The following is a 27,354-nucleotide window of genomic DNA, read 5'->3' as shown; positions in this document are numbered from 1 at the left end:
AACAGCCAGTAAAAGTTCCTTATAATAGCATGTTTCATGTAGTTGAACAGAGGGTTGTATCTGAAAGGAACTAGAAGGATTATGTAAGTCTTTAAAAATTAAATTTAGCAAGAGAGGATGAAATATGGAAGCAATATAATATTGGCGGGGAATTTGTACTGATATGTACTCTCAGTCTCTTACAGTGTAATGAAATGCAAAGCTCACTTTGGATCCCTGTATGTCGTTTTGAGTTCCCTAGGTGTAGAATTTAGTCAGGTGGGGGTATTTACCTACCTACATCTAGTTTCTATAATCTTGTACTTTAGAAATGAGAGCAGTTATGCAAAACCAGAAGAGATATATTAACTATTCAAACTAAATAATCCCCTTATGCTTGTCTTACCAGTTGTCCCATGTTTCAAACAAGATCTTAATTTTTTTTTTTTTTTATCTTTGCTGAAGTATTTCTCCTAGACCAGGTGCTATGTAGGAGTCAGTGAAGCTGTCCAAATTTCGATTACCCTATTTTAAGTGCTTACGTCTTCTCTGTGTTGACAACATATAATCATAACTCTTCTCAAGCCCTGTGTTTTGTGTCAGCTCTTTTGTGCCAGCCTTCCTTGCCAGCTTATTCATTTTCTACCAATTATTTGATACCAGTGCTGACGTAACAGAGAAAGTTCACTCAGCAACTTGGAAACTACTAATAAAAAGAAGGAGGGAAAAAGACTTTATACATCAGCTCATCCAAGACAAGGGAGGGAGATGGACAGGTGAGTAGATAAAGATTTTTGCATAGGCAAGACAATAAGAGCAGCTTGGACATCTATTTGCTGCCACTGGGGGAGGAACAAGAAATATATTTCTGAGTAGACTGTAACATCTGCATGCTGCCCAGCCCATGGTATGGTTCATTTATTCTGCATGACAGTGGTGTGGTAGCTCTGCTACACTTGTTTGAGCAGGGCGAGCAACAGGCTGTTATCTGAATGAAGAGAGTGCAAGTCTTCGTTGATTTGTGCTTTATTTTATTTATTCTCTAAGATGTTAAAGTATTAGCACCAATATTATTGTGCATGTCTAAAACCCCTAAGGGGAAAAAAAAAGTATAATGTGGCGAACACCAGACCTCTCTCTCTTTTTGTCTGGTAACAGTATGCAATGTCCAGTATTATTTTTCAAGCTATCTAAATTACAGCATGTTCTTCCTTAGCCCGTGATTCGACTTTTACTGTGAACACATAACAAATTTATTTTGCAATTGTAGCTAGTGTTAGTTGATTCTAATTACTGGAAAAGTCTTGTAAAATTTTATATGCTTTAAAGTTTGTATGGTCTAGAAAAACAGATAAATACCACCCACTGTTGAGCTGTGTTTGTCAGTGAACTTGGTCAACATTTCAAAATCCTGTTTATTTAAAATTCTACTGAAGAAGGCCAAGCTTTTCAACTTAGGAGGCAGCTCAATCCATGTTTATCCAGGGTCCAACACTGAGATTCAGAGAATACTAATGCTGACAAAATAAATCAGATTGAAGCTTGTTCACAAGGCTGTATTCACAGATGGTTGGTACTTGATGTACACAATAGTGACACCATACTTTAACTTTCCTTTCCAGAAAAAAATCATTTATGATGGCTCTCTTTGCCTTTGTCAATCCATCAACCCAACAACTTTTGAACTTGCGGGCCAGTTTCATTCCAACTTGACAGATATGGACAGCTCTCGAGGATGGTTGGATTCCTCCTAGATGCCAGGAAATCAGTGGAATAGGATGTATGAGGATCAATGCACGTACCAAAATAGGTTTCAGTGAGCTCTGCTTTTGTCCCTTTGCTTTGACGTCCCCTGGCACGTCAGTCTATGACTGGAAACTAGTGATAGTGCAGACCGTCTTTTATTTTTCTAGATTGGATGTGGGGGACAGGGTGGAAAAGGAAGGCAGGGCTTTTGAAACCCAAAGGGGAGGTGAGCCCCAGCTGGCACTGTGGGATGAAATGCAAACTACTGAATGATAAGAGTAGATTTCAGAGACAAATTTCTATAAGAAAACAAGTTTTATGACAAAAATTATTTGTTTTGTGTGCCAGCAGTGAGTGAAAAGGTGGATCTGAAATCTAACTTGCATCTCTAAAATCACTGTCATTTTGGATACAGCCACTGACAGATGCATGTGAATGGGGTAGATGTAATGATAGCTGCTGCTCTGTGAGGCCACTGTGGTCCCTTCTGCTGAGAAAAGAAGCCTGGAAGTTCTTCCAGTATTGAATCTTCTGGATATTTTCATAATCCAGTGGCTGTACAGAGTCACATGCTGGGGTGCAAGGGCCTCTAGCACCTGAACCAGGCAGTGTGTGATGAATAGAAGTGCACACACTTTGCCATATGGAAGGTGGTGGCCAGTCCATGGTGTGAAGCACAGCCCTGCTTGGGGAGCAGCCCTCCTCCTCCAGCCAAACACTGACTGCTGTGTCTGGTGGCAGCAGTAAAAGCTAAAGCTGGAGCTGGCATGTGAGGAAACATTAAATAAGAGACAAACATGATGTTGACAATGAATACAGTATTAGGAGTTTGAGTAATATTTGTGTCCTTTCTGAGAATCTCAGAGTCACAGGGGTTGGAAGGACCTCAAGAGATTGAGTCCAACTGCCCTGCTAAAGCAGGTACCCTACAATAGATTGCATAGGTAAGAGTCCAGACGAGTCATGAATATCTACGTAGAAGGAGACTCCACAACCTCTCTGGGCAACCTGTTCCAGTGCACTGTCACCCTAAAGAGCACCCTTTATGGTGCTCACCATAAAGATCTTCTGTGTCTTAGTATGGAACTTTCCATGTGCAGTCCATTACTCCTTGCTCTGTTGGTACACACCGCTGAGAAGAGTCTGGCCTCATCCATTTGCCTCCCACCTTCCTTTAGATATTTGTAAACTTTTATCAGATCCCTTCTTGGTCATCTTTTCCCCAGGCTGAACAGACCCAGGTTACTCAGCTTTTCCTCATACAGGGGATGCTCCAGGACACTAATCATCTTTGTGGCCCTCCTCCAGGCTCCTTCTAGGAGATCCCTGCCTTTTTTGATCTGAGGAGCCCAGAACTGGACACTGTAGTCAAAATGTAGCCTCATCAGGGCAGAATAGAGGGGGAGAGTCAGCTCCCTTGACCTGCTGGCCACTCTCTTTCTAATGCACCCCAGGACATGCTGCTGGCTCATAGCCATCCTATTGTCCACCAGGACCTCCAGGTCCTTCTTCGCAGAGCTAATTTCCAGCAGGCCATTCCTTAACCTGCACTAATGACCTGGGTGACTAAAAACCCATTGGATAGCCATGATGTTCTAATATCATTGACAAAATATTGTGCAAAATTGACAACATTATTTGCCAAGAAGTGAACTGGAATAGGAGCTGATCTACTCTGTCACGCTAAGCGATGGCCAGTCATGCTCAGAGCTGAGGCAGCTGAACAGTGTGAGCTGTTTTGTGGCATGGCTGCCTAAATGCTTGTGCTGTGGGTAACAGACCTTGTTTTCCAGTTACACTGACTGGTTCAACAAAAATCATCAGATCACAAGAATTTTAACTGGATGAATACAAGGAGATGTTAAATGTGTTTTAGAGTTGCTTTGCTCTCAGTTTAAGTTGTGTTATACTCTGAGAATTTACTTTTTTGTATATGCTGTTTCATGAGCTGTGAATGAAAGAACTGGTAAGTATTCCATTGAATTCTGTCTGACCAAAATCCAGGAAAAATATTGTATGGACTAGTAGAACTAATAGATAACCTACTTCAATTGGCCTAGGTTTTTTGACCTTTAATTAAAAGAAATGCAGGGCTTTATTTCAGTTATCTGTAGGCTAATGAGATCGTTTAGCTGTTTAGTGATAGTCACCTCTTTCTTCAAAGTACAGTTTAATTAAGAGCTACTAATTGCAGAATTCCATGCAGAATCCTGAAAACAGCATGATAATTACATTACTTTATTAAATACTATTGGCACCAAGTATTTAAAATCTTCAATTTACCTTGTCATAATTAGCTTACTCTCATTAGCTGCTATCTCAACCTCCAAGAAGTGAAAGCTGGTGATAGAACTTAGTCAAAAGTATTTCTTAAATCTCTTGATTGCATAAATGATACATCTGGGATGAAAGAGCCTAATTACTTGAAAGTGCATAATTGGGCCATCATCAGGGTTGTTTTTACATTATACAAAATATATCCAAATGAAGTCCCAGCAACATTAAAATTGTGTTCTTATGGAAAACTTTGGAAAATGTTATCTCAGATGACTTGCATCAGCAGTCACTGGTTGGTTGGTTTGTTTTTGGTGTTCTTTAGAGGATATCAAAATCAGATCCCTATCTCTGATAATCAGGATTGCATGTTTGTGCAGTTACAGCACCTATGCATACAGACTGTAGGGGTCTCTCCTGAATTTTTTGAAAATCAGATTCAGTGTCTCATACTGGATACTGAAAAAAAAACAACAAAATGCACATCATCAGGCTTCATCCTTCTATTTTATCTTATTAATGCTTTGAAGAGCAGCTGGGTTGCTGAGTTAGTGGTGCTTATAGAATTTATTGAAAAGATTTGCACCAACTTCCTTACTTGTTGAATATGGTCCGTAATACTATAGGAAATCTCCTATAGAAATCTATGTTATATATAGTTAAGCTCCTCAGGTGGATGACTGGGGCGCACAGTCCCACCTAATGCAATCAATGACAGCTTTGCCTGTCCTGCACATTAAACACCTGGGCTGTAAGGCATTTCTGTTAGATAATTTAAAAATGTAATTGCTGAAGGTAGAAGCTAGCTGTCAGTAAACCATACTAATTTTTAAATAATAAGATTTAGTCTCCTCCAAAGACTTTTTGCACACGTTTTTAGTTTTAAATTCTGCCATGGTTCTCTGTAAATAGGCTTCTTGCTGGCATATGGTACTTTCAAACTGTTAATTAAATTGTCCTATTTTTAAGGGACCTGGCAGACTTTTCAAAATCTAGAATCAAATTTTGGAATTTAAAGAATAATTTTTCTTTAAGTCACTGCATCGTAAGAAACATTTATTTCCCTAATTTTTAATATTTTGTACAAAATAGCAAGCATAGTTGTCTTCAGCTCACATAGAATATGCTATGTTATAAACTTCAACATAATTATCATCAGTTTTGTTTTTCCAGCTCTGTTTCAGCAGTCTTTATACCTCTGCTGGATTGTGTCCTATTAGATTACTTGCTTCTGCCAAACTGTAGAGCAGTATCCTCTCCACACACAGTTTAGAGTCTATTTATAATTTATGGTCTCTGGCATCTGAACATTTTGCTGGAAAGTCTGAAGATTTTTTTTTTTTGTTTTCGTCTCTTACCCTCTCTGTAGCACAGCAGTTAATAGAATGCAAAGAGAAAATGTAATCATTCTTCTCCTTTTGTTTGAAGGGTATTCAAAATATTTTTCAGATAAGCCTGGTATACCCAAAGCAATTATTCTTTCTCCTGCATAGATTAAATGTTTATGGTAATAGGTGTCAGAATGATAATCTTGGAAATCCAGAAAGAATAGACATTGAATTTTAATGATGTTCTAAAATACATAATGTATCTTGAGGGAAATGTTTTTTCTCAGAAGTAAAATAGTCTGTCTAATAAAGTAATGATTCTCAGCCATGTGGGATGGACCCTTATTGACATTGCCTTATGTTTCTCCTTGCTGTGTGCCTTCCATTGCCTCCATAGATCCCAGATTCTTGCTGCTGCCTTCACTGCCATAGTTCCTCAGTGGTTGCTGTCACCGCATCACTGGGGCTCACTTTCAGCTTCTTATCACACTGCTGTAACATTTCCTGTGGATCCCTACTCCTCCCTCACTGCTCTCTCCCTTCTTTAGGCAACATGTCCGTCCTTCCTTTTCTTCCATAAATCTCAGAAGAGCCAAAGCAAACCCCAAAATAAGAGGCAGTTTGTCTCTGGTATGGGCTGTGCTGGGCTGTCTCACCTCTTAACTCTGCACACCTTGCTAGCGCCTCATAGCCCAGGACTGGAATGCAAAAGATGGTAAGGCAGACCCCAAAATACAAATGGGAGGTTTCAAGTAGTGATTGTTGAATTGCTGAAGCACGGTGCTTTAAAAGAAGTTTAAACTACTTCTGCATCCAGGCACCTAAAAAGGTGCTTCACTACTTAACTCTGTGCTTTCACATTACACTTCATACCAGTTTGTTTTAACTTTTCAAAAAGTCTTTGCCTTTAATAAAAAGCCAGTATGATTTAAGAAGCAAAATAATTTGTAATTCAATGACTCCTTTGATAGTATGTGAAACAGCAAAGTATATGTTCCTGAAAAGAGATTTGTTTTCTGAAAAAAAGAGGGAGGAGATAGCTCAGTGTTGTGATTTTTCCCTGCCAGTCTTTCTTCCTTTTGTTATTGACTTGGAAAAATGTTCTGAATTGAAGTTTAGTGTCTTGATGCTGCAGCACTGTGAAGCTATGTCTACCTTTTGCTACTTTAGTTAAAATCTATGTAGTACAAGAAAAATTAACAGTTATGAACTGTTTTACTTTTCAAGTGTCTGAGTTCTTTAGCAGCTTTTGAGTAGAAAAATGGTCAGAAATATGTTGATGTGACTACGGAAACACAAAATAGTTCCTTCTTCGTGAAACAAGACTAAAGCATTCTTGATTAATATATTTGATAAGCTGAGATGTTTGGGATAGAAGACTTTGTTGATGTTGAAGAAATTACTACAGTCTGTTTACTGAAGGCAAGTTGACACTTCTGACATCTCCATAACAGGCTATAATGGGAACTCATGTGAAGAGGCATTTTGAGAACAGGAGGAAGAATGGTTTCCTGACTGCAGAGATGGGAAGCAAGTTCTGGCAATATGAGTTTTATTCTTGGCTTTACTGCTGATTTACTTGAGAAAAAGCTTGAAATCTTTTGACAACCTATTGTCATCTGTCTGTGCCTCTGTTTGTCCTGTCTACAAGGTGAGAAAAATGAAATAAAGCTGTTTCCTTTGTAAACGAAGTTGAAATTTCCGAATAAAAAGTGATTTTAAAAAAGTTGGTTTTCAAGAAAGGAGGTCATCCTTACAAAGGCAGGAATTTTCATACTTTTTCATGTTCATTCAGAAACAGTTCTCCTGGCTTCTATTGTTGCATTTGTGATCTTAGAACACATTTTCCCTTAAACTCTTGTTTAACTAAGTTCCTCACTGGTATTGACTGATAACATAACATTGGCAATTACAGCAGCTTATGTTTGCTTAGAAGCTTCATCAAAAGTGAAATTGAAGTAACTTAAGTGGGATCATGCTGATTAATCACCTGAGAATCTGACTTTGTTTACAACATATTGTGACTCTTTATTCTCCTTTTGTTATACTATAAACATGTCAGATGCAAGGACTAGAAGAGCTCTGTCTTACTCTCAGAACAATTTTTGTCTATTGCTTGGATTGTAACAGGGCCTCTTTCTGAGACTGTTTTGGACTACTGGTGAACAAAGGGATCTCTCATCCTATATTGAATTCTCATGTTTGATTGTTGGCAAAATAAATTTCCTAAACCTAATGTGTGAGCTAGGAAAAGTTTAAAATTAAATACTGCATTGTAGCTGTACAAGTAATAGTGATTACACAGCCAGCAATTTTATTTTCCTTATAGTACCAGTGGAAGTATAACAAATGGAGTAAGTAATTATTTATAAACAGAAAGATTTTATTGGATGTTTTTTAAAACACAATCTTTGGTACTAGCATATTTATATAACAGCTCATACCCAGAGGGACTTTTTGTAAAACAATTGTAAAATAAAGAAAATATCACCAGCTTACCTTCAGTGTATAGAATAGGATTAGAAATAAAATTTCAGGCTCTTCCTCACCCTTACTTCTTTCTGTTTCTGGTAGAAACTCACAGTAACAGTCCCTGCCATCTGCTACTATATATTTTTCCTGAGTTTTAACATTTTGTTTTTAGAACCTGAAAGATTAGTAAAATGTCAAGTTACCAAGAAAATAATCATAGGCATGACAACTCAAATGTTATCTCAGCTTATCTGTACAAAAGATGGTTCACAGTAGGGCTGTGCCCTCCTTCTGCGGATGGAGCAGGTGAGCAGATATGCAGTTGGTTATCAGTTGATACATTTTCAAACAGCGGTGTTAGATTTAGCAGAACATGTCCTGTTGATTTTAATGAAAATAACATGACCAAAAAAAAACCAGTGAGATCACTTTTGAAGTTTATTCTGTAGAAAGTGAAATCCAGATCTCCTTTAGAGGTTTGTGTAATTTGTGATGGAAGGAGATCAGTGAGGAGTGGAAGCAGAGCTTTCCTACTGTGACTGATGACCCCCAGGCAGTCAATAGAAGAAGGTGCTAGTTACACCAGTAATACCAACTCCCAGTGAAGAACTAACTAAGCGCTGAATTATATTATTGTGGAGATGTCATGACTTTTTCCTACCCTGCTCCTAGCCGCTGATTGAGAACCTGGAGTCATGGCTGTCCTATCAGCCACAGTGGCTACAGCATACCCAGAACTGCAGCAGCAAACTCCTTCTGAACAGTCTTTCTTGAGCATTTCTAGTCTCTCTCTTTCTTTTCTGTTGTTCCATTGTCTGGAGATTAGACTGGGACTCAGAAGCTGAGAAGTTGTTAGAAAGGTAAGGGATAAGGGCTTCAGCTCAAAAATTGTTCCCAGTGCTTCATAGTTGAAAGGCTGATTCTCCATGGCAGTAAATGCAATATAAAGAATTTATTTTTAAATGAAACCTTGCTAGAGGCTGCACAGGGTAGTCCTCTACAGAGTTTTCTGTGAGGGGCAGATAGCTTTAAGGAAATACATTTGTTATTAAAATTTTAGAAATACTCATCAGTCAGAATTGCTCATTTGGGACTGTGCTTTATCCCAAAGCCTGTGTGACTAAACTTTTATCACCGTGAATGTAATGTTGTTGTTTTTGTTTTTTTTCCCTAAAATCCTTGAAAGTCATACGGTTCAGGAAGATCTGAAGATCTGCCTACCTGCTGGGCTGCTGAGGAGCCTACTTCCCTGGTGTTCAGACACCTTCAGAATAATATTTTGGAAGTTTCTAAATGTCTGTTATGTTCTTCCATTGGGGCCTGTTGAACTCAATTCAAAGGAAAAGAGTTTTGTAGCCCATTCATGTCATCTTGCTGTCAAACTGTACTCAGAATTTCACGTTCAAAGTTGCATACTGTTAACATAAGAAGTGTGTAGCTGTACGGTATACCTCCCATGTTTTTAACTGCATGTCTCCCTCCGAAGGTAAAATTTTCATGGAATCGGTTCTTGGCAGCTCAAGGATGGCTTTAATAATACCTTCTGTAGATTTGCTACCTTTTGTTAGAATGAGGAGTCTCCCCAGTGATCTTTGCCGTCAGCCTGTGCAAAAGCCTTTGTTACAGTGTTGGAAGATTTCTCTTGTTCCACTTCAGAAGTCTTGAGCTGGTTTTCAATTATCTCTATTCTGTGCTCCATTTTACTCATTCCTTTAGCAAGGCCGTTGTTTGCAGAATGTTTTTCAGGCATTCCTTTGTGGTGAAAAATGATCTTTGCTGCACAGCTGCTGTTCCTTGGAGCCTCCCTCACTTCTGCTGCTGGAGCTGGACAGTGAGGACATGGGAGAGGCAAACTGATGGGAAAGCAATGTGATGCCCTTCCTGACCTGAGCAGATCTCTAGAAGTGGGAGGCAGAAATGTGGTAGCTCTTTCAGAGATTCAGTTTTGTGATGGATGTAGATTTAATGAATATGCTTACTCATAGTGCTCTGTTCTGCTGAAATAAAATAAAAAAAAAAAAGCTAGGCAAGCACTAACGATGACTCAGAATTGATAGCACTCATTCTGTCAGCCATGTCAGCAAGATTCAGTTCTGTAGCCCCTCAGGATGAGGACAAAAAGGACTTTCTCCTCTTGCTACTAACTGGCTTCCTCAGACACCTGCTTCCCAGAACCAGGCAGAGCATTATCTGCTTGCTGAGGCCTCAGGCCATGGCCTCACCCTGTGCCTTTCCCAGCCGTGCTGCTGCTATGGAGCTGATGGGCTGTTTGATCAGTGATGAACGGGGTAGTAAGAGGACTGGAGAGTGCCTGCATTTGCGCTCCTGCTGTCTCCCAGTGGGGGTAGGTGGAAAGGCTCAGCACTGCAGAGGGAGAGCAGAGCAGAAACAGGGATACATGCTGTGGTCATTTTGTTGATGGGGATGACTGTTTCTTCCTTCAGGCTGCTTTTAGTTTGGGTGCAGGAGAGTTCCTGTTCATGTCATCTTTTCCTAGGTTTTATCACTGTAGCGTTGTAGGTAGGATAGTTCAAGGAAACAAGCTTGACATACCTACTCAACCTTTGTACCTTTTAAAATATTCCATTATTTTGATGTTTTTTGTGATTTTTAAACTCTTAGCATTTCACAACATGCTCAGAGGTTCTTAATTTTGACAGTGGTATTATTATTAATAACTTTATTACTACAGTTGTAGTATAGTGCTGCCTTTGAAAACTCGTTGCTGATCTTTGACATAAAAATTTCCCTTTCTTTCCAAGGCATTACTACTTAGCAGTCGGCATAAGTACCTGTTCCTGTGTGTGTGTGCTGTCGTGGTCCTGCAGCTGTGCTATGTGCACTCAAATCCTGAAAACTCTTGAGTGCTCTTTAAAAAGCAGCTATCAAATGCTCACCTGAAAGTAGGCAAAGCAATGTGCATTCTGAGTGTCATTCTAGAGGAGGCTGTTTATTCTTCAGTTTTGTTGTTACTTTCTAGATATTTGTTGTTGTTTTGTGTGATTTTTGTTTTATATCAGGGAGCTGGGTTTTGTTACATTTGGAGAACTGAAATAGTGAACAACAGAAGAATAGAAGAATTTGGGGAGATAACTCCTTGAAGGAATCTTTAAATCTTGGGAGTGACAAATCAAGAAGAGCATATTGAAATCAAACGCTGAAGCTGTATCTGATGAGTAACAGCTTTCCCCTTTCCTTTTACATGCTGTTTTTTGTTTGTACTAATTTAGTGAAAGTACATTTATGCTGACAGACAGTATCATAACTGTCTGAGAAGTGAGTCAGAATTTGAGGATAGGATTAAGTTCTTTGTTGTGGAATAAGTTTAATTTAGCTTCTTCCTGTCTTTCTGGATTTTTTTTGTGAATGTGAATAGAATGCCGTGTTGACTTGACTTGATCTAGAGAAACATAACTCTAATAAATGCTGTTCATCCAAGCAATTAGAGCAGTGGTCTGGGACACAAGAGATTGGAATTTTGGTCCTGGCTGTGATAACTCAGATTGATTTATCAGGGAAAGTTTTTTTATGCCTTTGTTTCCCAATCTAATTATCCAGGGCAGTATTTAGTAGATAGTCATGTTTATGAGAGAAATGATGCAGTTTGCATGCTGTCTTTAATCTTTTAATGATAATCAAAATATATCATTGTAATCTATAAAGAGCTACTTTTACATAGAGAAAAAAAAAAAAGGAAAGATGTATGTCTTTAAAACTATTTATATTGTTATATTTAATTTCTGTACCAAGTGTAATTTTCTACAGTTATATGTTGGTTTATTTTTCAGGCTTTGCTTGACACTCAGAATCTTTTGAGAACTCAGATTACAAATTTTACTTTCAATCTGGGATTTTCAGGGAAATTTTATCACACAGGTAAGAATGGAAAACTAAAATTACTTTCATTTTGGTGGTGTTCTTTGTACTATGATGTTCTTTCTTCCATGTTTCTTTGGGGCATAATTTGTGTGATATATAAAATAAATATTTTTCTTCTAAAGTTGCTATTCTGGATTAACCCTTTGTTTGAGCTGTAGTCTCTGTGAAACTAATCATGTAGATAGAGTCTATAAAGACTAAAGACTAAAAAGACTACAAAGACTAAAGAGGAACGTTCCTTTTCCTCCCACAAGCCAGGACAAGCCTGGACACAGGACCAAGAGAACTTAAGACCAGTCCAGTCTGGGATGACAGTTTTCTGTAGGATTTATACATCTTACATGTGTGTCATTGGATAACAGTGAAATCAGTCCTGAGAGTGAAATAAACTCTCTTAATGTTTCTTCATACTTCAAAGGACAAGAAATTTCATCTAGAGAACTGCTGCAGAACCTGTCCCAGGAAGTGGAGGGAGAGGAGCACGTAGGTGAATTTAGTATTTTACACTGCATCCATGCATAGAATGCATGGAGAATTTAGGTGGTACAGAAACATCTCAGGATGAAGAATCTGAAATTTCTAGTAAAGTCTGCGCTGCAGAATAGATTGAGTTCCTCCTTGCCTTTTATTCAGTTCCTTTTGACCTGTTGTTGTGATAAATGGCTCTAATCAAATGAAGTGTTCTGTTGATTTTACTGAGCAATCTGTTGATCAACCAAAGTTCATCTGTCTGGATAGTTTGACCTCTACTGTAGAGATACCATAGCAACACATTTTATCCATTAAAATAATTTTATACTTAAACCACTTCTTCATACTTAACTACAAAGAAGTAAAAGTTAAGGTATCAATTAGGATTTGATAGAGAAGAAGCAGGTGGTTTCTACTGACAAACAGGAAAAGGCGTACTTGAAAAATAGGACAACATCAGAGCCTGAAAGAGAGTCAAAAGACAATCCAAGGTCGTGTCATAGTTCAAGGATATTAATATGAAAATAGAAAAGATAACATAGGAAACAAAGAAAAAACAACAGGATTTATTCACAACTGGAGTTACAAAGAACTTGAGTGGGCTTGATTGCTGTGCGTGTTGAATAGAAGATGAAAGTGCATAACTCTTCTTGTGCTTAGCTGTGTACTTTGGTCACAATTACTTGCCATGTTAAGAGGAAGTCTGTTACTTAGAGCTCAAAGCTGAACAGAAGCACTGTCCCTCCACAGATTTCTTTGGGGCTCAGCAGAGATCAGCTAGACTTGCAGTGACCTCTGCCTTCCAGGTGTAACCTGCACAATTCAAAGAGACTAACAGTACCTTAACTTCCGCACGTTAAATGCATCACTTTCTCCATCCATTCCCAGCCTTTCCTCTTCCTTTCTCATGTCTAGAATGGCCTGGCAGAAACATCCTGGCTGCTAAGCCTATCACCTGCCAGTGTCTCAGCAGGCAACGGTACTTTCAAGACTATTTGTTTTGTTTCAGTTGACAGCTCAGATACTGCATGTGGGTTTTGTTATTTTGGTTGACCGAGATCTGGCAAAGATATTGCAAGTTCGTAGTACAAACTGACCCAGTTACCAGCTGTAAGCTCAATGAGTTGAGCCTATCTTTGTTGCAGCCTGTCTCTTGCTGAGGCTTTCTTCTTTTCTCAAAGAAACATTATTATTTTTTTTTTTTTTCCCCTGAAATGGCTATTTTGCAGCCTTTAACCACTCCTGTTTCTTTTCTTGGTAGCAGGTGAACATGACATAGGGCCAGGTAGACTCATATGGAGTCAAAAAATCTAATGATCCTACAGGTATTGATACATCATTATATATGTCTGCCTCTGTTTTTCCTTCATTATTTTAGTTCCTTCTGAGGAACTAAACACTGGCAACAGCGAAGGCATGTCTGACAAGGTTCATTGGAGGAAAAAGGAGAAAGCTGATAGGGCTAGTGAGAGTAAGGCCTTACTGATGGAGAAAACAGAGGCTGAAAGAATGGAAAATAAAAGAGTATTACAAAATACTAAGAGAAGGATTTGTAAACTGTGTTGATTTTTTTGTAAGGAGTAGAAATGAATGGCGTAGAAGCAGACAGACACACAGTGAAGATTGTTAAGTTGTAGTTTTTCAAAGTTCAGCTCATACAGTCTTTATAAGGCAACCCATTACGGAATTATTTAAATACTGCAGTCTTTGACAGGACTAGCCTATCAATAAAAGTGCACTGGGGCTAGACTAAGTATCTGGGCTCAGGGATTGGGGTGCATCTGTCCTGATCTGTCAGATCAGTACGCTGGTATTTCCCATCCCTGAAGTGCTGTCAGAGACACTCTGCTAGGAAATTATTTAGAGCTGAGAAGCAGGCATGTTGCTGAAGGCAATGGTCATTGCTGTTGAGTTGAGGGAACAATCTCTGAAGTGCTCTTGGTCCGGGCCAGCCCCACACTCCTGTGTGCACTCTAGGAGGGAGGAGGGGGAGGACCTGTTCCCAGCACGTTGCTGGGATGCAGCTGCTTCTCTTGCTGACTGGAATTTATGAGCATCAAATTGGCCAGCTGGCTCAGGGTCAGGTCTGTCACCATCTTATTTACTGATGTAGTTGTAGCATGAGAGGTCTTGGAGAGCAACACAGCTACATGCTGCTGCCCAGACAATTCCTATTAATCAGCATAGCGATTAGAAATTGCTGCAGGGTCTGTTGCAGGGCACCGCATCATTAGGAACAGATGAGGAGAGCACCTGAAAAGGCAGATCCAAGGACTGAGAAATAACTCGGTGAGCTCCAGGCACCTTTTGGGTACCTTTGAACATGCAGGTTTCTGGGAACGTCTGAACAGGCTGTAATTGGAATGGCAAGAATTAGAAGGAGGATAAAACAATTGTGTTATGCAAAATGTTTTCAAAAGGCTGCTGTAAACATACCATAGGTAACAAAGGGAAAAGGAGTTTGATTGGAGAATAAATACCAATAAAGAGCTGCAGTTTTTTCATTTATCCTAAACTATCTTGTATGCAGTTTCTTGACTTCTGTCCCTTAGCTTCTAATGTTATTGGTAGAGCACACGAATAGGAGGACAGTACTATACATTCAAAATGCTGTGAAAAGATTACATCACCCAATCTTTTACCTGGCTATGGTTACTTCAGGGAGAGGAATGTGTTCTTGGAAACATTTAAAATCCTTAGTACTTTGGAAAGTCAAATTTTGTTCTGCTAATTTCCATCTTACGTCTTCAAACACTTGTAAGATCATAACGTATACTTCAATGATTTTTTTTTTTTTATTTTTTTTCCTCAGGCACTGAGGAGGAAGATGAAGGTGATGACCTGCTGTTGAGGTCTGTGGATGAGTTTTGGTGGTTTCCCCATATGTGGAGTCACATGCAGCCTCATCTCTTCCACAATGAGTCATCACTGGTGGAGCAGATGATCCTCAACAAAAAATTTGCCCTAGTGAGTAATATTTTTGCTTTTTATATTGAATTTAGGTATTCAGAAGCCACTATTTCTGTTTTTTTAGGATAATCAGTGCTGGCAGGAGCTGGAGAACTCCTAGCACATCTATGAACTTGCTCTGTCCATGTTCTAAGTACCTGAGTGCGCAGATTATCAACCACTCCCACCATGCCCTGACTGATGCAATTTAAGAGAAGCAGGACAGAATATGTAAAATTTGGAAACATTCTAGTGTGTTTTAGCAACGGTGCTGTGTAAACAACTAACAGATGGCTGGAAGACAAAAGCAGAGCATGGCATAATGCCTGTGCTTGAGATCTGCTGCCATAAATGCTTTTCAGCTGTTTTCAGTGGTCTCCTAGACTGGAAAACTTCAATGGAAATTTTACTATTTAGGTGTGTGTTTAGCATAGATTATAGGATTTGAGGGCTAATAGCAGTGGGAGGCTGTTGGACTGACTGGATGCAAAGACATGAATAAAGAAGTGTTATGTCCAAATACCTCCAAAAACACAACTTGTTTGTTGAAACATTTCTATTCTTGCAGTAGCCTAATTTTACTTCTCCCTGCTCAAAACAGTGAGTGAAGGTGAAAGGCATAGATATATCAAGCAATTAAAACTTGTGTTTAAAAATTTTGCTGTAAGAAATGTGTGCGCTTTCTTCCTACCAAAAACTTTATCAATCCTACTGCAATTTGGAGTATACTCACTACAGGTCAGCTTGGTTTTACTTTATGGAAGCTTTTCGGTGGAAGATAGGACTATGAAAATTTAAACACTGTGTTTTTTCTTTAACTTCTTTTCTTTTTTGTTTTCTTATGATTCTGTGTACTTTTGAAAGGTGCACTCGAAATTAAATTAGTTCCTGTAGTTCTTGTGTGCTGGAAGAGGACTTAAGGTATCTCCTGGGCTTAGCTTACATGATGTAACTATTAAAGTGTTTTACTAGAAAACACTTCATCAATTCCTATTTTCTTCTCTACTTTCAGTACTCTTAATACTTAGATATACTTTATATTAAACTTTTTCCCATGTCTGAAAGTTTGTATAGTAGCCTGCTACTTGTTTCATTTGCTTTAAGTATTAATAACAAAGATCAGTATTCTCCTTATTTGAAAGAGGCTGAAAATGCTGATGCCTTATCAAAATAAATGTGCACAGTGTGTGTGAAATACTTAACTTGGGAATTAGTGACTGAAATCAGTGAGATACTAATACATCAAATAGGATAGGTTTCATAATTAGAATAAAATATATTGGCTACATATTTATTTCTGCATAATGTAAAACTTGAAAAAGAAATCTTAAAATCCAGACATTTATTTAGAGCTAAATGAGGAAGATTAAATGAGACATTAGAGGATACAATTTCTTACATGTTCTGTAAAGATTGTTCTTTCTGATGTTTATGCGTGCTTAAGTGAAGTAGAAAAGATTAAGATAAAAGGAAGAGAAATTGAAATATCTATGATGAAATTAAATAGTGTAAAGCTGTGTAACAGGTTGTGTTAAACACTAAAAACCAAGGCCAGATCTTATTCTTTCCTGCCATGGTACATTATTCATACTACACTCCTGCTGCAGAGCCACAGATTACATGCACAGTGGATGTGGTATGATCACTGAAGTGGTGCCTTGGTCTTACTGGGGAGCACTGAGACCTTACCAGATGTCATGGTTTTGTGATTTTTGGTTTTCGATATTCCACATCATAACATCATGTGGGGCACTGGGAGTTTAACTGTTAATGCTCAAGTCCTGGGTACTTGCCCAGAAGAGAAGAACTACATTCCCCAGGGGACTTGGTGGTCATGGAGAGGAGATAGAACTCCTGGCAAGGTCACCTGATGCGCTCTTTCTCGTCCGCTCTTCTTCATCGGCTCTCCTGTCTCCCTGCTGCTCAACTGGACTGCGCATCTCACCTCAGCTTTATGGTGAGGCCTATCCACCTTTCGGACGTTCTCTCTCTCATTATATTTGATTTATTGGCTTCAGTTCTAATTATATTGTATTATAATGTGCTATCTTGCATTCCGATAATGTATTTAGTAAATTAGTTTGTTTCTCCTCAGACCGTTGCCGCTGTTTTTAATTATTTTGGGGTCCCCTGTTCCGTTTTTTCCAGAGGCACAAATTTTGCGAAATCCCTCCGCCCTGCTGGTCACGGAACTGGGCCAAACCAGCCCGTAAACCATTGACACCAGAATTCCAAAAGTTACTCCAACCTCAGGGTGATAAAATCTTATGTCCCATTTTGTGTCCCTACTGTGCCATAAATGGCCACAGGGAAATTATAATTACAACTGTATTTTAAATATTAAAATATTAGGGTTGTCCAATGAGATTAAACTATATCTGTCTGCTAAACGCACCATTATACTGTGAGAAAATAATAGCTTTCTTCCCATGAATATTTAACATTTTTCTTCTTATTTCTCATGATCTTCTGGAACAAAAAAAAAATGCTGTTCTTTATGAATTAGCTTTGTTTTGAGCTGTTAGTAAAGCTATCATGTCTCAGTTAGATACATATAATATTGAATCTTGACTATTTAAACTTAGCACAAATAATAAACATCAAGAATGCGTAGGTGCATTTTCATTTGTGCATGAAAATACACCCACCTGTGGGTACAAAAACTCGTGCTTTTCACCCTCTATGCACCTCATGGTATTTGTGACTCAAGGACAATTTACCCATTTAGGTTGAGGAACTTCTAAGGAAAAGGATATCTACAGTAAAATTCAAGAGACTCACTGTTCTGGAAAGCAAAGCACACATAAATAAGAGAAAAATCTCTTAGAGCATTTGGGAAGGAAGGGGTGTATCTGGATTTCAGTGTCCAACACTTACATGCAGCGCTATTGATTTCTACTGTGTGACTGGAAACAGAGGATCCAGTATATGTGATTTAAAAAATATCATAGCTTCGGTGTAAAATTATTGGGTATTTTAAAGTATCTGTTTGTATCTTGTTATTTTGATAGCAGTGAAACTTGTAACATTTTTAATATATTACATCTATTGCTGTAATGTGGTCTTCCGTGTAATGAGTAATTTATACATCACTTGGTTTATGTACCAAATATTTGTGAACATGTGATAGTGGAAACAAATGAAGCTGCAGAGATTCAGTACTTCAGGTAGCACGGGAACTTTTCAATGTAGGCAGAAGAAAAATGTCTCTTTCAGGATTTCTTTCATTTCCATATTGTGGAGGGTCTGTTCAGCATCCTCATAGTGTATCATGAGCACTTCCTACAGAACGCACTTCCTGCTCAGGGTTTTCTTTCTTGTCAGAAAGGCTTCTTTCATGTCTACCTAATCTCCTTTCATGTTAAATCCCTTATGTAAAAACCGGGACAATTCCCATATTTTTCAGCATAACACTTTTTAAAACGTGTACCCTGTTTTTCTTGTCTTTGCTCTCCAGTCCATCTGGTACATCAGCTTTCACACAGTAGTTCTCCAGAGAAGATGAAGAAAAATTAATTTTCTTGGGTCATGAGCCCATTTTCCTTTGAGATAAGACTTAAAAAATTTTTGTATTCCTTAGTAATTGTTTTACTCAATGAAAGGAACTCAAGTATCACCTATCTCTTATCTTTTCACATGAAGAGTAATTGGAAAATATGGTGAAGATGATGGTACAAATAATATATTAAAAAAAAAGAAAAAAACAAACAAAAAAACAACCTCTTAAACAATGCAGAGGTTTTGTTTGCAAGGGCAGTTTTTCAAAATATTGCAACATAGCAACATTGTCTGGATAAGCAGAAATATGTGCTTTTGTGCTCTTCTTTTGAAAGAAAATGGAAAAAGTGTCAAAATTCATTAGAGTATTATGGAAACCAGAAGCTGGAAAGAAAATACAGTGAATCTCACAAGAAAGTAATACTAGCACGGTCAGTTAAATGAAAGAAGTCTGCAGAAATGACAGGTTTACTACAAATGGGGTTATTCTAGAACACTGCTTATTATCTTCAGTTTTACACATCACAGTTTTTTTTCTGTATTTAAATGACACTGAAGTGGTTGTTTTTTGAATATGATTTTATGCTGCTAGCAGACTAGAGGAGAAATAGGGTGATCTTTTTGAAATTCAACTAAGTAATTGTGTAGGGACATATAGTGGAAATCACTTTTTTTTAATTTTAAGTGCCAGATGCCATTTTGTTGTGTATGTGCCAGTACTTTTCTCTCTCAATACTTAATTTGTGAGCAAATTCCTTGTAGAACTTGAAAGAGTACAGAAGTGTTTAATGCACTGATTAAAGAAATCAGCATAAAATGTGTTTATATCCATACTTGTAAAAATACTTACTCTAATCTTAAGTTTCAAAATTCTGTTTCATCTTTACCATGCTGTTTTTCATCACTGTTATATACCAAAACATACTGTAATGTCACCATCATTTATATTTCAGACCTATTCTCAGTCTCTCACAAAGGATTAGTCAGATGCCAAAATACTGTTTCTTAATTTTTTGAAAGCAGTTGTTCTGTTGTGTTTTAGGAACATGGTATTCCAACTGATATGGGCTATGCAGTGGCTCCTCACCATTCTGGAGTATATCCAGTGCATGTTCAACTTTATGATGCCTGGAAAAAGGTCTGGAATATCAGAGTTACTAGCACAGAAGAATACCCACATCTGAAGCCTGCGAGGTATAGACGAGGTTTCATCCACAAAAATATAATGGTGAGTTGTATTTCTGATTATATTACCACCACTCCTAGAATCATACAATGGTTTGGGTTGGAAGGGACATTTAAGATCATCTAGTTCCAACCCCCCTACTACAAGCAGGGACACCTCGCACTAGACCGGGTTCCTCAAACCTCTTTGTAGCCTGGTTTGAACGCCTTCAGGAAGGGGACATCCACAGCCTCTCTGGGCAACCTGTTCTAGTATCTCACCACCCTCAACAGTAAACAATTTCTTCCTGATATCTAGGCTAAATTTACTCTTTTCCAGTTTAAAGCCATTTCCCCTCATCTTGTTGCTACATGCCCTTATGAAAAGTCCCTCATCAGCTTACCTGTATGTTCCCATTCAGGTACTGGAAGGCCACTGTAAGGTTCCTCTAGTACCTTCTATTCTCCAGCCTAAACAAGCCCAGCTTCCCTCAGCTCGTCCCCACAGGGGAGGTGCTCCAGCCCTCTGATCATCTTCGTGGCACTCCTCCTGACCCTCTCCATTGGCTTGATGTCCCTCTTGCGTTGAGGGCCCCAAATCTGGACGAGGTTCTCCAAGTGGGGTCTCACAATAGCAGAGCACAGGCAAAATCACCTCCCTCAACCTGCTGGTCACGCTTCTCTTGATGCAATCCAGGATACAGTTGGCCTTTCAGGCTGCAGGGGCACACTGCTGTCTCATATTGAGTCTTTCATCAATGGGCACCCAAAAATCCATCTCTTCAGGGCTGCTCCCACACAGCCTCTGCCAAATGTATATTTGTGCTTGGGATTGCCCTGACTCAGGTGCAAGACCTTGCACTTGCACTTGCATTTTACAAATTCTTTATTTCAAAGTAGAAAAAACATACCCTGGAAGTTCACATTGTAAGAAATGCATGATGTTCTGCATAATTAGCAAGTTATGTTTGACAGTATCTTGTTAATTAAAATCACTCTTTTTCTGATGATGTTACTGCTAAAGAAGGTGGTCTCCAGGAACCCTGCTGTTAACAGTTAACAAACTCTTAACTGTTCTGTTTCTTCTGTTAAATAGTGTTTCAGAGGTCTCACGAAAATAGTCAACTTTGCATGTTTTATCAGAATGAGTTAGATTTTTAGCAGGTTTTAAATTTAAACACTGTCATTAACTGCAGAAGAATTTTGCCAGTTTATTACATCTGAGAATTGGATTTTATGCATAAATACTTTTTCTTTCATTTGAACTATGCACAGTTGACCTTAGTTTGCTTTTTACCATACAGAAATGTGAATTGTGCTTTGCATTGTTACTTAACCCCCAGCTAGGCTTTGGGCCCAGGTGGTCAGCCTGAATGCAGGGTAAACACCTACAAGGTGAAGGGAAAGAAGCTGCCCCCTCAGGCTATGAAACCGCACAATTGATGCAGCTACTAGCTAATCAAATCACACAAGTTTTCTGTATTACATAATTCACAGTGTAGTTTACTGACAGCAGTATTTGCCTAAAGTGTTGTGAATACCAACATGGAAAGCATTATCCTAATGCCTTTGGGTCACTGAGAATCAAGCTATTTCTGATTCAGATAACATAATTATCTGCAGGCTGTTTCAAAACAACATTCGGAAATACTTGATGATATGTGCTTGAGTAGCTTTCTTTAGGAGCATGGAGGAAATCGGTGAACAGGAAAGATACTGGTGTGTATACCGTGCTATACCTCTGGGTACAGCCACAGTTTTGGAGGGTCTGTTGCTGAGCTTCTCACTTAATTCTGATATTGTCCTCCAGTTACCGTGGATACCACTTTTCTAAGTGGAATAACAATATGTCAAAGTTTTGATGTTCTGCTCTATTTTGGGGTGGATTAAGATGAAATGATCTGCAGATATCAAGGAAGAAACTGACACCGTACAGATTTGAGCTAAAGTTTATTCTCCTTAAGCATTAGTGGTGTGTGGGGAAAAAAAAAGTGTTTGTTGTTATGCTCAGAGGGCGCAGAGCACTTGAGAACAACTGACTGACTCTGAGAATCTCCAGAAATCTCTTTCATAAATTTTTGTTAAAGCATAGCATTTGAAGATACACAGAGACATGCATTTAGCACAAAGAAAAAGGACAGTGGGGCCAAACACAATTTGCTGAGAACAATTGTGTAAAACCACCTGTTTAGGAGCCTCAAACTTTCAGTTCTCCAGGGCAAACGCACTAATAGTTTATATGTGTAGGCTTATAGTGATGAATATATACAGTAATAGTTGTTGTGTGAAACTTGCCAGAGCATTTCCTGTCCAGTACATCTTCATTCACTGTCTCTTTGAGGAATTGTTCTCATATTTCATCAGTAAAATCCAAAGTTTTTTAAAAAGCATATGCAATTTTAGAGCAAGAACACAAATTCCGTACATTTTATGACAACATAGTATCTACAAACTATGATCACAGCATCCTGCATAATATAGAAAGATGCTGAGATATGTAGATGCAAAAGAAAGAGTATCTACAAAACCACAGTACCTGTCAAGTAAGAGATTTGCACATTTTATAAGTTTTAACTATTATATAATAAAAGTTATAAATTGGACTAAAAGATTTGATGATAGTCTCAGTTTAAGAATTATACACGATCATCGATCTTCAGCGATTGAATTTCCATAAAAAATAGATGTAATTGAAATATTCCCCAGCAAATTATTTTCTGAGGTTGAGAGAAAATATTTTGAGATTCCACTGGGAATTATAAGTGCACTTATTAGATTTGCTTGTTCAAAAGATTTGTTCTTTGCATGTCTTTGAAAATACAAGCTTTTGTTTTCTGCTACTTCTTGTTGCAACTGGTCTTGTAAAATCAGCACAGCTGAGTGAGAACAAACTATTTCTGATAATGTGAATAAAATCTATAAAACAAAGAAAGAAAAATAATAATCACTAAGATTCATCACACCAGCATAGAATTACTATTGTTGGTGGTATCTAAGCCGAAAAAAGAGATTGCAGATTGTAGTTTAAACATATCGCAAAACTATCTTTTAAATAAAAGATGGAACTGATAAATACAAATAGATTGAATTATTTCAGATTACATTTCAAATTATTTTAGAATTTTAGAAATCTTTTGATGTTCAGACTTCAAACACATTACTAAGACTGGAGAATAATGGAGACAGTTAGTATGAGGAAGCTGCTTAATTATGACATACCTACTGAGATCAATTTCCAGTTTCAGAGAAAACGTGATGAATTTTTGGATGTTATAAATCATAATAAAACCACTGTTTCTTTCTGTAAACTCTATTTATCTGTCAGTGTATTGATTCAACTAAATCATTGTTGACTTCTGGCAACATTGCAATGCCAAAACTACAAAGTAGTTATCACAGAGGAATCTTATCTGCCTTTTATTATCTCATGAACCGTATGAATTGTTTTGGTTTGTGAATTTCTCTTGAATCTTTTGTTGCTTTTTTTTAAATTAAATTCAGGTGCTTCCTAGGCAAACTTGTGGCTTATTCACCCACACTATTTTCTATAAAGAGTATCCTGGAGGCCCAAAGGAACTAGACAAAAGTATCCAAGGTGGGGAGTTGTTCTTCACGGTGGTTCTCAATCCAGTGAGTACAATGTCATTTTGAAACTATTTAAAAAGAATTAGTTAAAGGAGAATTGAATAAGTGCTTCAAGGCACATCGGAGTTGATACCCATATAGTAATGATTTTTCACAGAGTTTGCTCTTGTGCCTTTTCAATTAATCAGTTTAAAATATGATATTATATATGTTCTGTAAGTCATACAGAATTATCTTAACATTTTTGCATACCGTTTTGTTAGTAATGTAGTTGTAGAAACATTTCTTGTTCTGTTTTACTTCTGCATGAAATTTAATTTTTAAGAGAAATGAAGTATTAAGAACTATTATTACTATGAGACAAGTGCCTCAGGTGAAATCCATTATCCTGCTCTTCAGAACTCACAGAATGTTGAGAACACCCTTTGGTTTTTGAGAAAGTTGCAAGCAACAAGTGCTGGCACTTGAACCTGTTATGAGAATGTTTAGGTGCTGTTCTACAAAAGCTTCAAGGAAAAGATCAAAATAAGTGAACCACTGAATTAATGTGTCTGTTTAACATTTCATTTTTGTTTAATAGAATAAAGAACAAACTAGGCTATGAAACTACTGAATATTGGCAGAATAGAGCAGTACAGTATTTCAAAATGGCACCAGATTAGGCCAGTTGCATTAAACCTGACCTCTTAGACAAGGTTTTATGCTAACTTTTCAGTTAAATTGAACTGAAATTTAAAAGGAATGATGACAGATGCTGTTTTGTTGGAGAATCGTATAAATAAAATTTACTGTACCTGCTTTATCCAGATTTAATCCCTAGGACTGGGTTTTCCAGAACGCTCAAAGCTGAACAGAGTATATTTCCGCTCAAATCCTTTGGAATAATAGCTGAGATACTTTTGTGCCTTTTTTAATTCTCTGTGATTTAATGAAACTCCGGTGGAAAAGCAAACAGACAAAAAAGAGAAACTTCTGCCAACTACTGTTTATATACAGGTCTATTTTTCAAACCTCAAACCTCAAGGCTGTTGTTTTGATTCTCTGAAAGTAGTTACTGTGTTTTGTTTTCCTTTATTTTTCATGTTTATGTAGCAAACATAGGGAAGAAAAGCTTCACTTCCTCTGTACACATGGTCTGCCTACTAGAGGATGGTAGTATGTCCCAGTCCTAAATTTAATATTTATCGTGTCAGACAAGGCACATTAAGAGAGGTGAGGCCTGGAAAATTCTTAAGAGTGGAGGGTATTGGTACCATAGCAATGCTTGGGAATATGTGTACATCCTAAGTAAGAGTTTCTAGCTCAACAAAGAGACTTTGACGAAACCATATTGTAGCAACACTTTGAATCAGAACAAACTGTATTCCATGTTGGAAACACAGCCACAACTTAACCAAAACCTTTTTTACAACAGCAGTGAAACAGCAAAACTTAATGTGGTTGCTTGAAGCATAACCCTTTCAAATTGAAAGAAGAGAGAGTGGAGGAAAGGCAAACAGTAGAACAGCTAATGGTTATTGATATAAATCAATCACATTTTAGCATCCTGCCTTACATACTTAATGTGAGTACAGAAATGTGTTTTTAGATAGTGCTTCATGATCTCTAATTTATGCATTGCTATGTGGACTGTACAATCACATAGTTCTGAGAAATATGACATCCCCAATCCAATGCAGGCTAACTAAAGGGAAGTTATTTGTTCTAAATCCATCTGTAAGTGAATATCATACCAAAATATGCTGAATAAGAATTGTTGTAATCTTTCAAAGGAATGCCTCTGAAAAGATGATGTGATGGAGTTTATATGTATGTATATATGCATTATATATATGCATATGAACAGTTTGTAAAGTTGTAAGCATTAGTCTGGCAGGTAAGAAATTTGAAGATCAGGTTTTGCATCTTTGGTTGTTTTTTGTTTTATTTATGGGACTTGTCTTTGTACCATTTTGTATTTGTACCCCTACTCACATGTCAGGGTTTTATACATTTGTCAAATTGTAAAGTGGCAGATTGAATTTCATAAGTTTCATTAAAATTGTCAGGATTGCTCTCTGAAGAAATTAACATGAAACAGGTAGTCTTTCAGAGGATGCAAAAATTCTATTAGAAGATGTTTTCTAAACATTTTTTGTCACTGGTGAAAAACCTATTAAGAAGGAACATTAACCAGAAGTCATTACAGTGTCATCTCAAGAGTAAATAAATATTTCATTTGAAAAAATGACAAATGTGGGTGTAAATTAAATGTAAATCTTAACAAAGGCCTTCATTACATTTCCTGGTTTATTTTGGATTACTTATCTAAAGTAAATATTGTTTCTGAAGTGTAGGTTATTAGAATGTTTCTTTAGGAATTGAATACTACTCTATATTGATGTAAGTACCCCTAAGAATATTACTCACATTTTCTGTGCAATCTGGTCGTGTAATGGCAGCTATTCACATGACAGGCTCTGCTTCCTTATAGTACATTTGAATCGATGACAAACTGGAGAATAAGCAAAAAAAAAGCATCAAACCATATGTGAATCTATGAGCTTTTTGACACAAGAACCAGTATTGTTGTCATTTTTCCAGGGCATTCTATAGCCAGAGGTCTTGTAGGTAAGACAAGCATCAGACTGCAGAGGAAAAGCTGCTCTGCAAATGACTTCTGCTGGTAATGTGGAAAATAAGAATTGGTATCTTATCTAATAAGAATTGGTAGCTAATCTTGTGGTCTACAAGCCGTATTTATTTGGTATGTATTTATGAGCCCTCACTGCTCGTTAAATTGTGATCTGGTAGTGGCTGTAAAATGGTCTCGATGTCTGTTCCCATTGTGTTCGTAAAGCATTCAGAATGCTGAAGTGCTATGAAGCTAAAAAATAAAAAGAGCCTGAATAGTACTAAACCACGTTATCTACTTCTTACATAATATTTAATGTTCATTTCTTCTGTTAAAAATCTTGTTGACTACAGTGGCCCTTAGACAAGGTCATACAATATCAGGATCTTGCACAAATTTTTTTACATGCACATAAGAAAAAAAGCCTTCTGCAGCCCTGTATTGTTAGTATACAGGTATTAATTGCCCTATGTTATCAATTAGATAATTGCCTGACAGGGGAATTGTGTGACTTGCACAAATTTATCCAGGGAGATCTGTGACAAAGCTACAAGGAAAACGTGGATTGCTCTTTTAGGGGAGTGGATGCGCGTAAGAACACCAGGTTGGTTTTTCTTCGGCTTCCCAGTGCTTTAGTCTTACTGTAAAGATCCTGGATGTTACTAGAGACAGCTGGCAAAGAGGTATAACTGCTTCTAAGTGGTATTGAAACTGTATTAAGAAAGTCACAAGAAGAGATGGTCCTATCAATTTAAAGGAGACTGAATTAAGCATATTTGCATTTAGCTTCATTTTGAAATGTTTAAACAATAGCAGGCTTCTGGCTATGCTGTGCTTAACTGCATATCCCAGAGTAAGTAAAGCCTACTGCTAGTTACGTGAAATATGGCATCCCCTTTTAAAAAATATATTATTTCTTTATTAATTTATTTATTTTGCATTAGCTGGGCCAGAATCATTCCCAAATAAATCCCAACTGACTTTTGCAACACTTAAATTAGCATATTTAAATAAATGAAGAATCTTTACTGACATTAAAACATTCAGCAAACATTTTGCTTGATAAAGTTGTTAGAATTTTCAGTGACTTCAGATTCTGTCTGCAATATTCAGTGAAGTTTTAGTTAATAAAACCAATTTCCATTAGATGTCCTTTAGAATTAAAATGTACCAGACAGGAATCTGCTACAGACAGCACTGCATATTCCAGCGTTTTTTGTAATCATGTACACGTACTCCCATGGGATCAGCAATTAGAGATTAGCTATTAGAGCACCTCCTGTCAGATCAACACTTGGCAATCGCAGAATGCTCAAAGAAGTAAAGGACCACTCGCCTATACCTGCAGCAGCTGCAGGAGGCTACAGAGAAACAAATTGAACAGCTCTTGTTCTC

General features: G+C 37.7%; 1 protein-coding gene across 1 annotated transcript in view; it reads left to right on the top strand.

Moving 5' to 3' along the window:
* Positions 1-27,354, top strand: part of LOC122179932 (bifunctional heparan sulfate N-deacetylase/N-sulfotransferase 3) — a 65,652-nt gene that overhangs the window by 11,518 nt on the left and 26,780 nt on the right. The window contains exons 2-5 of the mRNA XM_042871190.1: positions 11,588-11,675; positions 14,962-15,116; positions 19,639-19,824; positions 23,262-23,390. Coding sequence (XP_042727124.1) covers positions 11,588-11,675; positions 14,962-15,116; positions 19,639-19,824; positions 23,262-23,390 — 558 coding nt within the window. The remainder of the gene's footprint in view (positions 1-11,587; positions 11,676-14,961; positions 15,117-19,638; positions 19,825-23,261; positions 23,391-27,354) is intronic.

The sequence above is a fragment of the Lagopus leucura genome, unplaced genomic scaffold (assembly GCF_019238085.1).
Source record: "Lagopus leucura isolate 7727_CA_CO unplaced genomic scaffold, USGS_WTPT01 Super-Scaffold_100004, whole genome shotgun sequence".
NCBI lineage: Eukaryota > Metazoa > Chordata > Aves > Galliformes > Phasianidae > Lagopus > Lagopus leucura.
The sequence above is the reverse complement of the archived record's forward strand: the minus strand, read 5'-3'. Positions and strand labels throughout refer to the sequence as shown.